Source organism: Mobula birostris, chromosome 18 (assembly GCF_030028105.1).
Source record: "Mobula birostris isolate sMobBir1 chromosome 18, sMobBir1.hap1, whole genome shotgun sequence".
Classification (NCBI taxonomy): domain Eukaryota; kingdom Metazoa; phylum Chordata; class Chondrichthyes; order Myliobatiformes; family Myliobatidae; genus Mobula; species Mobula birostris.
Genome location: NC_092387.1, coordinates 13,595,378 through 13,609,969, shown reverse-complemented (window position 1 = coordinate 13,609,969; position 14,592 = coordinate 13,595,378). Strand labels below are relative to the sequence as shown.

Below are 14,592 nucleotides of genomic sequence, written 5' to 3'. Positions count from 1 at the left end.
CTGGGTTCAATGTCCATTTAGAAATTGGATGGCAGAGGGGAAGAAGCTGTTCCTGAATCGTTCAGCGTGTGTCTTCCGGCTTCTGTGCCTCCTTCCTGATGGTAGCAATGAGACGAGAGCATGTCCTGGGTGATGGGCGTCCTTACTGATGGACGCTGCCTTTTTGAGACATCACTCCTTGAAGACGTCCTGGTTACTACGGAGGCCGGTGCCCATGATGGAGCTGACTGAGTCTGCAGCTCATTTCGATCTTGCGCAGTGCACCACCAACCCCCACCCCACAGCAGACAGTAATGCTGCAGTTAGAATGCTCCCCACGGTACATCTGTAGGAATTTGTGAGTTCCTTAGGTGACATACCAAATCTCCTCAAATTCCTAATGAAATATAGCTGCTGTCATGCCTTCTTTGTAGCTGCATCGATATGTTGGGTCCAGGTTAGATCCTCAGAGATATTGACACCCAGGAACTTGAAATTGCTCGCCCTTTCCACTTCTGATCCCTCGATGAGGACTGGTGTGTTTCTCTCATCTTACCCTTTCTTGAGTCCACAATCATTTCTTTGGTCTTACTGACATTGAGTGCCAGGTTGTTGCTGCAACACCACTCAGCCAGCTGATCTGTCTCTCTCCTGTATGCCTCCTTGTCACCATCTGAGATTCTGCCAGGAATAGTGTGTCATCAGCAAACTCATAGGTGGTATTTGAGCTATGCTTAGCCAGACAGTAATGGGTGTAGAGAGGGTAGAGAAGTGGACAAAGCACACATCCTTGAGGTCTACACAGACCGTGGTCTTCTGGTGAGGAAGTCAAGGATCCAGTTGCGGAGGGAGGTACAGAGGCCCAGGGACAGCAGCTTGATGTAAGTATTAGTATTGTCCAGGTGATCCAAGACTGTGTGAAGAGCTATTGAGATCACATCCACTGTAGACCTATTGTGGCAATAGGCAAATTGCAGCGGGCCCAGGCCCTTCTTTAGGCAGGAGTTGATTCTAGCTAGAACCAACCTCTCAAAGCACTCCATCAATGTAGATGTGAGTGCTACTGGACAACACTCATTAAGGCAGCTCACCTGCTCGTCTTGGGCACTGGTATGATTGTCACCCTTTCAAGGCAGGTGGGAACCTCCGACTGTAACAATGAGAAATCAGAAATGTCTGTGAACAGTTGGTTGGTACAAGTTTTCAGAGCCCTACCAGATACTCCATCGGGGCCTGACACCTTCTGAGGCTTCACCCTCTTGTTATATAATCATGATATATATAATATCTGCTATATTCGAAAAAATTCCATATTCCTGAGGAGTCCAACAGCCCTGGTTAGTGAGGTTGTTAGCCCACTGACAGCCCCAATCTCACTGCGTGCGCACACCACATTGAATGATACACTACACAACACTCACTGACTCTCCTCCTCTCCCTGACAGGATATGGGTGCACAACCTACAGGAGCTAACTGGGGTGCAGGCTTGTCACCATGAGGATCTTCACTGCGTGACTGCTGCCCTGAAATTGTGGAACTAGCTGCCGAAGTTCATAAGTACAAGCAGTTAACTCTTTTCCTCTGTGTATCCCTCTGAGTTTTACCCCGTCCGCACACTGACTGATTTAACTTTGAGCTACTTGAGCCAGTATTAATTTTAGTTCAGGGATTTGAGTTTCTGACCTGTTGTCTACTCTGGGCCTTCACGTGGAAACTGTCCCGCTGGGAAAGCTCACACCCAGTTACATGGCACAAGTGCCTGTTTCCAATGTCCAGAGCGTTTCGGAATTAGATTTAATATCACCGGCGTATGTTGTGAAATTTGTCAACTTTACGGCAGCAGTACAATGAAATACATAAATAAATATAGAGAAAATAGCTGAATTGCAGTAAGTATATATATCTGTCTATTAAATAGCTGTTAAAACAAGTAGTCCAAATAAAAACAAATAAAAGAGTAGTGAGGTAGTTTTCATGGGTCCATTCAGAAATTGGATGGCTGAGGGGAAGAAGCTGTTCCTGAGTCACTGAGTGTGTGCCTTCAGGCTCCTGTACCTCCTTCCTGATGGTAACGGTGAGAAGAGGGCATGTCCTGGGTAATGGGGGATCCCTAATGGTGAATGCTGCCTGCCTAAAGCACCGCTCCTTGAAGATGTGTTGGATACTGTGGAGGCTGGTACCCATGATGGAGCTGACTAATCTTACATGTTTCTGCAACTTACTTCGGTCCTGTGCAGTAGCCTCCCCATACCAGACGGTGTTGCAGCCAGTCAGAATGCTCTCCACGGTACATCTGTAGAAACTTTTGAGTGTTTTTGGTGACAAACCAAATCTCCTCGAAACTCCTGATGAAATATAGCTGCTGTCATGCCTTCTTTGTAGCTGCATCAATATGTTGGGTCCAGGATAGATCCTCAGAGATATTGACACACAGGAACTTGAAGTTGCTCGCCCTTTCCACTTCTGATCCCACTATGAGGATCATCGAACTTTCTCAACTTTACTGATGTGGATGCTTTTGTTTTGTCGTTCCTTTGTTGGCCATTACACATAATTCTTCTCATATCTCTCATTACTGTTTGTCCAAATACTGTGCCGACTTGATTGTTAAGTTTGCTGCTGGTTACCATTGTTCATTAACACCAATGAGACAGAGTACAAGAACGAGGTTGTAAGCCTGTGTCATGGTGCCAGATCAACAACCTGGCCTTTAACATCAGCAGCTCTTGTTGGCCAAATCAAAGGTGTCAGCAGGGGAGGGAGATTGAAAATCTGGCTGAATGATGCCACAACAACAACCTCTCACTCAATGTGGAGGGAAGAGAAGATGGCGGCGCGACGCAGCACGCATGGCTGTTCCGAATGATATCGTATGTGTTAACTAGAGGGCTGTGCACAATCCAGATTTGATGGAGACAGCCATGAAAAACACAGAGGAACACCTGGAGCAACTTCTGAAATACCCGCTTCGCTGCCACTGCTACTGTGCAATCGAGAATCTCCGGAGGGGAAGGCCCCAAATCATTGTCTTTGCCTATTACCTGTTGCCGGGGCCAGGGTCGAAGCGCTCGGGAGAGATGGTGCTCGGTGTCGAATAGGTGGTCGGAGGCTCAGAGTTTTCGGACGGACTGAGTCAGACTGTGGTCGGATGCTTCCAGGATGCCGCATCGGCAAGTTTGTGGTGCTGGAGGTTCACCGTCTGTGTGAGATGATGGGAGTTTCAAGAGACTTTGAGACTTTTACCGTGCCTATGGTCTGTTCTTATCAAATTACAGTATTGCTTTGCACTGTTATAACTATATGTTATAATTATGTGGGTTTTGTCAGTTTTTCAGTCGGTTTGTCATGTGTTTCTGTGATATCATTCTGGAGAAGCATTGTATCATTTCCTAATGCATGCATTACTAAATGACAATGAAAGAGGACAGTGTGTCCTCATAATCTAATCTAAAAAATGTCAGCATAACCAAAGGATTGATTATTGACTACAGGAGGAAGAGAACATGGGTGCTCGAGCCAGTTCTCATTAGGGGATGGGAGGAGGAGAGGGTCAGTAGCTTTAAATTCCTTGGCATCGCCATTTCCAAGGATCTGTCCTGGGTCCAACATGTAAATGCCATCACAAAGGAGGCATGATGGTGTCTCTATTTACTCAAAAGTTGCCATAGATTTGGCATGTCATCTGAAAATTTGACAAACCTCTGCAGATGCAAAGTGGAGAGTATCCTGATTGATTGCATCACAGCCTGGTATGGAAACACCTTTGTCCATGAATTGATAAGTCTACGAAAAGTAGATACAGCCCAAAGCAGCACAGGCAAAGTCCTGCATATCATTGAGTGCAGTGCTGCCACAATAAAGCTGCAACCATCATCAAGGACCCCCTCTCTTCTCACTACTACCATCAAGCAGAAGGTAAAGGAGCCTTGGGTCCCACACCACCAAGTTCAGGAGCAGTTATTAGCCTCAACTATCAGGCTCCTGAACCAGTGTGAATAACTTCACTCACCTCAACTCTGAACTGACTCCACAACCTACAGACTTGTTTTCAAGGATTCTGTAAATCGTGTTCTCAGTATTATTTATTTACTTATTTTTAAATTCTTTGCACAGTTTAACTTCTTTTGTACATTGGTTGTCTGTTAGTCTTTGTGTATAGTTTTCGTTAATTCTAATGCATTTCTTTATTTTTCTGTAAATTCCTGCACTATAAATGAATCTCAAGGTGGAATAATATTATCAAAAGTACATACTTTGATAATAAATTTACTTTGACTTTAATGGGTTGGTGATATGGCAACTGCTCTATTCTAGACCACCGGAACCTGCAGAGAGCAGGAAACATTGCCCAGTCCATCATAGCCACAACACCTCCTTCCCTGTAGTCCACCTTCATGGAGTGTTGCTTCAAGATCATTAACAGTATTGTCAAAATTTCCCCTTTTCTCTCTTTTAGTTTCTGTGGTAAGGTAAAGGAACTTGAAAGCCCAGATAACCAGACTCAAGAGCAGTTCCCTCTCCTTTGTTGTCAGACTCCTGTGCCAGTTACCTCCTTCACAACCCCTTCCTGGTGACGCTGCCACGTTCTCGGACTCTTCATTCAACCTCTCTCAGCTATTCCGTTGTTGTCACTTGAGTATTTTTCTCTCTAGTTCAGAACGCACCTTTCTGCTCTTTCGGGTAGTTGATGAGATCCAAAGGCCAGGGAAGTGGTACGGCCACGCTCCGTGGAGAGCAAAGGGCTTTATGGTGGTCTTGTCATATTCCTAACCACAGGCATCATGCTATGCCTTGTTTATGGTCATGCATGGTTGGTCATAGGTCATTAATAGTCCAGATTAAGTCTGTGCACAACAACCTGTTCGTGCTTCTGCTCTCCTACCATGAGATCAGTGTGGCATCGTGCCGAAGAAGGATAAAATCATTGGAAGGTTACAGCTCAGAAAGAGGCCTTTCGGCCGATCGTGTCCAATCCCACCAGAGCAACCAACAGCGTCTCCTCATTCAAAACAATAGCACAATTTTACATTACAAGGACCACAAAATTAAATCCTTACTTTTAGTAATAGTTCTCTGTGTGTCTTATAATGCAATATATGCTTTACTGGGATACCACTGAGTACAGCCAGAGTGTGAGACGTAAGGAGCAGACAAACAGGCCAACCAAGGTGCCTACATCCTTTTGGCCCACATCCCTCTAAACGTTCCCATCCATGTTCCTGCCCAAGCCACAAAACGACATTAGCTGGAAGCAGTTTTCAACTTTCCATATCCTCTCCTATACTTACACTTCCCCATCCCCTTCCACCATTCCAAAGGGTGTGTCCCCTCCCCGCCATTCTTTGTTCCGTTCTTCTGTCTCCACTTTCCATGTTTCTTCTCGCATCACTTTCCCAGAAGATGCAGTGCCCGACCTTTCACTTCTCCCTCCCCTCCTTCCAGGAGCCATGCAGTCCGTCGAATCAGAGGGAGATTCCCTTGCACCTTGTCCACCACAGCTGCTGCATTCAGTAGTCACCGTGCGGAGAAACCAGATGCAGACTGGGTCACCACGCTGCAGAGCTTTTTGTTCCATAAGGCCATGAGGCATTGAGCAGAATTAGGCCATTCGGTCCATCGAGTCTGCTCCGCCATTCCATCATGGCTGATTTATTATCCCTCTCAACCCCATTCTCCTGCCTTCTCCTTGTAATCTTTGACATCCTTACTATATAAGAACCTATCAACCTCCACTTTAAACATACCCAATGACCTGGACTCCACAGCCATCTGTGTCAATTAATTCCACAGATCCACCACCCTCTTGCTAAAGAAATGCCTCCTCATGTCTTCTAAGCCGTCATACTTCAGTTCTGAGACTGTACCCCCTGGTCCAACTATACGAAGCATCCTCTCCATGTCCACTCTGTCTAGGCCATTCAGTATTCGATAGGTTTTAATGAGATCCTCCCCCATTCTTCTAAGCTTCAGCCAGTACAGGCCCAGACCCATCGAACGCTCCTCAAACATTAACCCTATCATTCCTAGGATCATTCTCAAGAACCTCCTCTGGATCCTCTCCAATGAAAATCTTTTCTTGGATATGGGGTCAAAAACTGCTTCTGACCAATGCCTTATAAAGCCTTCCATAGCAGTCACCACTTTAATTCACTATCCCACTCCCCCTGACCTCCTACCTTGCTCCAACAATGCCCAAGGTGAGCTCAAGAAATATCATTGCATCTTCCAACTAGGCGTATTACAGCCCATAAGACTTGGTATCAACTGCAACCACTTCCTCACAGGTATAATGTCAAACGATACAAAGCCACACAGCTCTGTGCAAAACCAGAAAACCAGAGTTCAGTGGATTCTGGTTAATTGGGACCTGTACATTTTGGCCCAATTAAGTGGCTGCCACAATTAACCAAAGTTTGATGGAAATAAATAAAAAGGTATAAAAATGACAAACTACCTTTTAACTGAGTAACAAATTATGTATTTAAATGAAATACAGGGCAAATCAGAACTCTGCCAATACTATTAGTGTGGCAAGGTGGTATGGAGGAGATACGTTGCTACCAAAGGGGGCATAAGGTGCCCCTTCCCTCCGCTCACCTGAAGATCACCCCTGGGCAGGATGTAGCACCTGATTAGCCCCCCAATCAGGGTCACATGAAGCCATGGGAGCAGGTGGTGGATGGTGATATGAGCAGCTGGTGCCTATCACAAGTCCTGGTTCTGCGACCACTGACGCCAGGCAGGCAATTTCTGAAGAGTTTTCATAATGGCTGGGGTCACCTGTCTTGTAAAGACACTGCCCAGAAGGCAGTGGGAAACCACCTCTGCAGATACATTTGCCAAGGGCAATCATGGTCATGATTGTTCTTAGGTATATAACTGGGTATTAGGTCTTAATAGTTATCACTGGAGGAATTCATCTGCATCATGTTCTTTTGACTGTAAATGAACAAATTCAGCGCAGACACCTACTGCAGAAAATGGACTGCCTTCATACAATGCTTTCAACGATTGCACCCTCCAAATCTTCATTTTCATTGTCACATTCAAGATGATTTTTGATACTTTCAAATTTCTCATAGTTCTTAACTTGTTGAAGTAGTGAAATCATTTCATTTTTGCTCCCGGCCGTTTCTGGCATCTCCAAGCCTGAATGCTTAAAACCACGCCCAATCTAGTGCGGTCTTTCATTGATTCTATTATGGTTATTATTCTTACGTGGAGTTATTTAGTATGTCCACAAGGAAGTCTATCTTAGAGTGTATATGGTGACACATACAATATGTACTTTGATAATAAATTTACTTAGAATTTTGAACTTTTGCACTATGCAGTGATTTGAACTGTATGAACAGTATACAAGATAAGCTGATCACTGTATCTCTGATGTGTGACGTGTGGAAACCAATTCCAGTTCCAATGCCAACAGAAGGATACAGACCCAAATCCAGATGAGCGATGGTCAGCACAGATGTTGTGGGCCGAAAGGCCTGTTTCTGTGTTGAATGACTCGATAGTTTTCAAAAGATTTTACACCATCCAGGACAGGGCTAAAGCGTTTGTCTGGCACCTCATCCAGCACCCGAGCCATTCCCTCCCCCTACAATGGCTCCCAGTGGCTACTGTGAGTAGCATTTACAAACTCAGCCATGCTAATCCAACCTCTAGCACCAAGCACGATAAGGACAGAACACGGATGGGAGCACCACCAGTGTAGGGTTCCCTCCGCGTGACACACCAACCAATACTGGTCTTTCAATCCCACTGGCTAAACCCTAGAACTCCCTCCTCAACGGTCCTGTGGGAGCACTTTCAACCACCACTTTCTTAAGGGAAATTAGGGATGGGCAATAAATTTTACCCTAGACTGTGATGCCTGGATCCTGAAATGAATTTTAAAAACATGAGAACTGTTTCTCACCCCACAGATGTTGCCCAAGTTTTTCCAGTATCTTCTATTTTTATTTTACAAGCCCAGGGTGAACTCTTTGTATTCCAAATAATCCTGTCTTAAGTCAATCAATACAAAAATGATATAAGATCTGAAGCAGCATGAGAACTTTCAATGAGTGTATTAGTTAAATATTATAAACGCACTTTGTATCACAAGGTTTAATAATTATAAATTGTAGCAAATTGAACACATTTTATTGGATGTTTCTGCACTGATGGTTGGGAGTTTAATCTAATCTTTGTTTGATGATCATAAACGTTAAAGGATTTTAACGTTCTATTACAGCTCCTTCTCTTCCTATCACTGTGACCTTTCCCAACCTTACCATTGATCGACACCTTTTGCACTCTACCTCATCAGAGAGCTTGTGTATTACTCAGAGCTGTGCCTTCAGCTGCCAAGTCCTGGTGGTCTGGACCTCCCTCTGAAACTTCCCACTTCTCTCCGACTCTCCCCATAACACCCATCTCCGTCCATACGTTCCCTGCTCGCAACTTGGCTTTATTTGATAAGGTTCTTTAGTAAAGTCCAGGAATGTTTCTTTAATTTAAGACAGGAATATAAATGTACTTTGCTGTAAATGACCACACCCGGTTACTTTGGCATTGACTTCGTGTATTGATGGGTGAGAATGAGTTATTACCCTGAGAGGGTGTTTGCACGGTGAGATGTGGGCAAGTTAGTTTTGGGGTTGGAACCGGATACAGACAGCTTTCCTCAGGGATATGAGTTTGGAGACAACCCTACCCCACCAACAGGTCGGGACTGGACGCATCTGGGAGCTGGCCAAGAGCTTTGCCTACTGTCGAAACTCTCCCATTTTACGTTAATTTATTTCAACCTTATTATTTTTAAAATGACTGAGGCTAACATTCCATCATCTTAAAACTAAGGAGCTTGAAACACGTGAAGTAAAATGATGAAACAATTAGAAATAATTCAGAAAATGTGTAGCTCGGGTGGCTGATGGTTATGTTCTTGGCAATTCACTCGGAAACGTTTTGTTACCATGTGAGGAGACATCGTTAGATCACTTTTGATCGTGGTGTGTCCTCGGAATGCTTGGCCTTTATGTACTAATCAATCAGCCGATTGGTCATCATTATAGAAACTCAGTTGTGACGTAGGGAGGAAATCATATCGCTGAATGGTTGCGTGGCAAACGTCAGTCATGCTGGCCTGGGATTTTGCCCGCATTGGCTCAAAGTAGGATCGAGCTGTACAATGTCTGTTTACAGAATTGCTTGTGGAAAACCATGCTTCTGGGAATTCTCCATGTTTGCTTGCGCCATGACTTTCACTGTTGAATTTGTGTCCCTCTCGATCTTCACGGGTAGAGACAAGGGAGAGTTGGTCACGGGTAGAGACGAGGGAGGGTTGGTCACGGGTAGAGACGGGGGAGAGTTGGTCACGGGCAGAGACTAGGGAGAGTTGGTCACGGGTAGAGACGAGGAAGAGTTGGTCACGGGTAGAGACTAGGGAGAGTTGGTCACGGGTAGAGACCAGGGAGAGTTGGTCACGGGTAGAGACCAGGGAGAGTTGGTCACAGGTAGAGACAAGGGAGAGTTGGTCATGGGTAGAGACTAGGGAGAGTTGGTCATGGGTAGAGATGGGGGAGAGTTGGTCACGGGTAGAGACTAGGGAGGGTTGGTCACGGGCAGAGACAAGGGAGAGTTGGTCACGGGCAGAGACTAGGGAGAGTTGGTCATGGGTAGAGACTAGGGAGAGTTGGTCATGGATAGAGACGGGGGAGAGTTGGTCACGGGCAGAGACGAGGGAGAGTTGGTCGGGGTAGAGACGAGGGAGAGTTGATCACGGGTAGAGACGAGCGAGAGTTGGTCGGGGCAGAGACGAGGGAGAGTTGGTCGGGGCAGAGACGAGGGAGAGTTGGTCGGGGCAGAGACGAGGGAGAGTTGGTCGGGGTAGAGACGAGGGAGAGTTGATCATGCCACTTTGCAGCCAGTTGATGTTCATGGATTATTGTGGATTGTTTTCTTCCAGTTTGGCTGACGTAATGTTTACTGCCGTCCCTGCAGTGGATTTTGTAATCCACAGTGGTCTTATCCAAAAGATTGTTTCCATAATGACAGCCATTCAGCTGATTGATAAGTATATAAAGGCCAAGCTTTCAGAGGACACACCACAATTAACATCGCACTGATGATGTTCCTCGTATGGTGATGAAATGTTTGCAACTAAATTGTCAAGATCGAAGAACATCTCAACCCAACTGATGAAAAAATTACTCCCTTAAAATAAATAAAAGCTCTAAAATAAAGCAATTTTTGTTTTAAAAGTTTCTGCTTCTCACCCACGGGCCTACGATCTCCATGGATCTGAGATGAGTCTCAGATTCTGCACCAGCTCCATTTGGGTCCCCTATGGGAGGTGATGAGGATTCCCAAAATAATGCTGGACAATACCAGTAAGGTTGGGCTATGCTTTGGGATGAGGGGGCGGACTGAGATGCTTGGCACGCGTCTGTGATTCGGAGACTTATTGTACTTTGGTGAAGCTCTGCGGTCTCAGTTGTCTCTATCACTGCTCTGCCGCTGTATTCCACCGCATCTCCTCCCCTTCCCATGCTCCCTAAACAGGCCACGTCAGTGCTCACTGCAGCAGGAGTGGGCCTGAACTAGTTCACCCTGGGGACCACTGTCCCATGTAGTCAATCAGAGATCAGCTCTACCGGTCTAATCTGTCCAACCTCCCTTCCAGTAAAAGGAAGATCGGAAACCCCAGGCCCTCCATCATAAAATGTTCTGTCACAGACAACTGAAATAAATGGACACAGGTAACTTCCGGTCTCTAGGGGGTCAACCAAAAGTGTTTGTGTCTTTTTAAAATGTCCTTTTTATGACTGCAAGACAACACTGGACATTAACAACTTTAGGTTCTGCAGGTCTGCCCCCTCAGTGAGCTGCTCATTGGTGGGGGAGCTGGACTTGATGTGGACTGTGTTACTGCCTGCTTATGGAAGATATTGGAGTCAGTGTGCTGTCTTGGACGTTTCTCTTTCAGTTGCAATACCCTGCTGGACATTGATAATGTAAAACACTGCAAGTCTGCTTTCTTTGTTTTTTGGAGAGATGGATGGCGGGGGAACTGTGTGGCCTTGGTTGTAGCGAGGACTGGGCCTTAAGCCAGGGGCTTGCCTATTACAGCAGTTTAGGAGAGGAAACACCAGAAGGCGATGTACAGCAGCAACCACGTTGGGTTGGGGTGGGGGGGGTCCCTCTCATCAGTGCTGCCCTCTGGTGTTCGATCGGTGGAATGACAACTGGAGTGCACACGTGTGTGTGTGTGTGTGTGTGTGTGTGTGTGTGTGTGTGTGTGTGTGTGTGTGTGTGTGTGTGTGTGTGTGTGTGTGTGTGTGTGTAGACTGCTCAGAACTGCAGTTACTTAATGCTGAAAACCATCAACTTACAAGATGTGACACTCAAGACTCTTGGGCTATATATACAGCACTGTGCTAAAGTCTTACAGCTAGGGTTCCCAAGAGTTTTTGTCAACGAGGAACAGCGAGTTTGTAAATCTGGCAGCAGCAAAGGACAATGAGAAGGGTGAGGAGAGTGCTGTGGGAGGGGTGTGGGACAGATGGCAGAGAAGGAGAGCCAGGGGAGGGGTGGGGAGTTGTGCAGGTGCAGACACACCCAGATCTGAGACACCAGGCAAGGTCATTTGATTCCAAACAATTGGTTTATTCATCATTACAGAATGTCTCTCTGTTGCTTCCCTCTCCCTTCCCATTTTCCCAAACATGACTCCCTTCTCCCTGCTCCCTTCCCACTCCCAGTCCTCAATGGAGACCCAGATCAGAATCAGGTTTATCATCATTCACATATATCATGAAATTTGATTTTTTTGCAGTAGCAGTATAATGTAATACTTAAAATTACTACAGTCTGAGGCACCCTAGCTATGTATATGTACCTAAGACTTGAGCACAGTTCTGTATTTTTTGTGTGATTGCATGTTTGCTTGCTATTTGATGCGTGCGATACGAGCCTCGTACTGCGTCGGACTGTCGGTAGGTGGTTTACACCTCGGCCCCCGGAGGAACGCTGTTTCATGTGGCTGTATTTATGAGTATTCATGTATGGTTGAATGCTAATTAAACTTCAACTTAACTTAATGAACTCAATTAGACCTGTATTCTCCGGGGCAGGGGTGGCCAACTTTTTACATTCCATGCGTCAATTTTTTCATTCACGAGTTCAGATGTGCCATACAGCTCTTGTACCCCCCATTCAATTCTTGTAAAAACAGGCGTGAAAAAATTGCATCTGAACTCGTGCGTGAAAAAATTAATGCATGGAATGTAAAAGGTTTGCCACCCCTTCCCTAGGGTTTAGAGGAATGAGGGATGATCTCACCCAAGCCAACAGGCTCCCACGGGAGCATGGCTGGGTTGGTGCTGGGACGTATCAGTTGCTGGGTAAACACGGAACGGCGGGACATAGGTACAAGATAAGGGGACAGTTGCTTAAAACTGGGATGTGTTGGAAGTACTGTACATCTCGCAGAGGAAGGCGAGTCTCTACCCCGGAAAGTGGTCGAGGCTGGGTCACTGCAGGGACTTAACCAGGAGGCAGGTAAGTGTTTGGAAGGTTGGAGAACTGAAGGCCGTGGAGATATGGCGCAGGGAAGTGCTGAGGCCTGGGTTTGTAACGACTGGCAGAACCCTGGCAGTCTGCGCCTCCTTTTGTTTGGTTGCGAAAAATTCAAGAGTGTTGGCTGCAGTCTGGTGCGTGCTACTGATCCTTTGGTGAATACTGAACTCTCTGATCCTTTTTTAATCTCAGCAAACACTTCAGGAATGGTGATAGAGATACTTTACACACCCTATCGCCTCTCATGACTGCTGATTATCCCACTCACGCTCCCTTTCTCCCTACTATGAGGTGGAGCTTCACACCAGAAACATGCAAGATCCTGCAAGCGCTGAAAATGTTGAGCAACACGTACAAAGTAGTGGAGGAACTGAGCAAGTCAAACGGCTTCCAAAGAGGGGAATAAACACTTGATATCTCAGGCTGAGACCCTGCATCAAGACTGGAAAGGAAGGGGAGGCTTACCTTCTGGCTTTTGGCCCAGGCTGAGGGCAGTGAAATGGACCACAAGGAGTGCCAGGCCTTGGGTCATACGGTACTGATTCTGCATGGTGCTGTCGGCAGATCCTTGGACTTTTGCCTTTTTAAAGAGTCACTTTGTTTCAGGAGTGGCAAGAAACATGGGTGCACAGAACGGAACTCAGTGCAACTGCCGCGTCTAGGCTGCGAGGTACTTCGGAGACAGTGGCCCTTGTTCCTTGTCTGATAAAAAGTGCAGTGCACCGGTACAAAATGATAATGAGCTGTTTAATATTTTACCAGGACGTCCTACTGAAAATTCAAAGTTATGTCCAATGAAGAAATGGTCTGTTGTGTTAGAAGGACGGGCCCTCTCGATATGAATACATAACCAGGCTGACACTCCCAGAGACGCTGCCTCTCCGCCTCTCCGATCATGACAACACTGTTTTAGTCTGTGAGCCAGGACCCCGCACTTGGGCCACCGGTACTACCTGGGGGGAATACTTCTTATAGTGATTTTTGGCAAGGTATACACCCCTAGTGCTAGAAAATATGTGATAGCATTGCTGCGATGGTAGCTTCTTCAAATCGTTCTTAGACCATGTGAACGCCACGGCCAGTGACTTGAACCAACAGAAGTTGAACAATCTGCTGCAAAGTCCACTCTTAGCTGAGCTGATAACCCTGTGGACAGACTTTCTGGAACACCTCCGTCACAACAATGGAGAGCTATCCGCATTCTGGATATCATACATTGACGTGGTAGAGACCATAGTACTTGGGCTTCTGCGCACCTCTCGTTGCACCTCCATGCTATAAGAACCATGATGCCATGGTGCTTTGCCTATGATAAGATGAATTATACCAGGTACCTGTCCCCTTACTTTGTTCAGATGATGAACCTCCCAGAGGAGAATCCTCCTGTGTATGAGGCCTTCAAGACTGGCCAATTCTCCGTGCAGCTGTCAAGTAACAACCCCTTTGGGCAGATCCCTGTGGACCAGGCTATTGAAGCCACAGTGAACAAAGACACAGACTCCTGGAGGCACATCACGGTTCAGCCTGAATGCTGGAGCTATCAAGCGTTACTACATAACAGCTGAGCACCGCAGTGCATTCCTGGGACAGTTAAGGGAGACGGTGCAAGGCAACAAATCAGAGCTTTGTCATGCGGAGCTACAGCAGCCAAGAATCCAGAAAGATGAGGAAGCAGTTTCAGCTGTGATTAGCCTCATACATGAATGGGTCAACCCATTTGCAGCGAAGTGGGACCTCATTAGCATCTCTATGGCAAAGGCAGCCCCCAAGGACATTGCCTCCGACCTGATGAAGGCATATGAGATTGGTGAGCAATGCTATGCAACCTTCAAGGATGAGAGACTAGAGGAAGATCCACCAGCAAAGAAATTCCATGACCCAATGAAAACCAACAAGCTGAAAACATTCAGTGATAAGTTTAAGAAGAGAGAAGTGAAATCAAATGGGAGGGCGATCATCTTGAAAGCAGATTATTTTGTGTTTACGATTTGCTACTCCGCTGCAAAGTCTCTTCAAGGTGTGCCTACCTTGAAGAAGTTTAAATC

General features: G+C 46.1%; 1 protein-coding gene across 1 annotated transcript in view; it reads right to left on the bottom strand.

The window, feature by feature from the left end:
• The window catches only part of LOC140211790 (inter-alpha-trypsin inhibitor), a 41,349-nt gene extending 28,172 nt beyond the window's left edge, over window positions 1-13,177 (bottom strand). The window contains exon 1 of the mRNA XM_072281939.1: window positions 13,013-13,177. Within this exon, the coding sequence (XP_072138040.1) occupies window positions 13,013-13,097 (85 nt within the window). The 5' untranslated portion in view covers window positions 13,098-13,177. The remainder of the gene's footprint in view (window positions 1-13,012) is intronic.
• Between the last annotated feature and the right edge of the window lie 1,415 nt (window positions 13,178-14,592).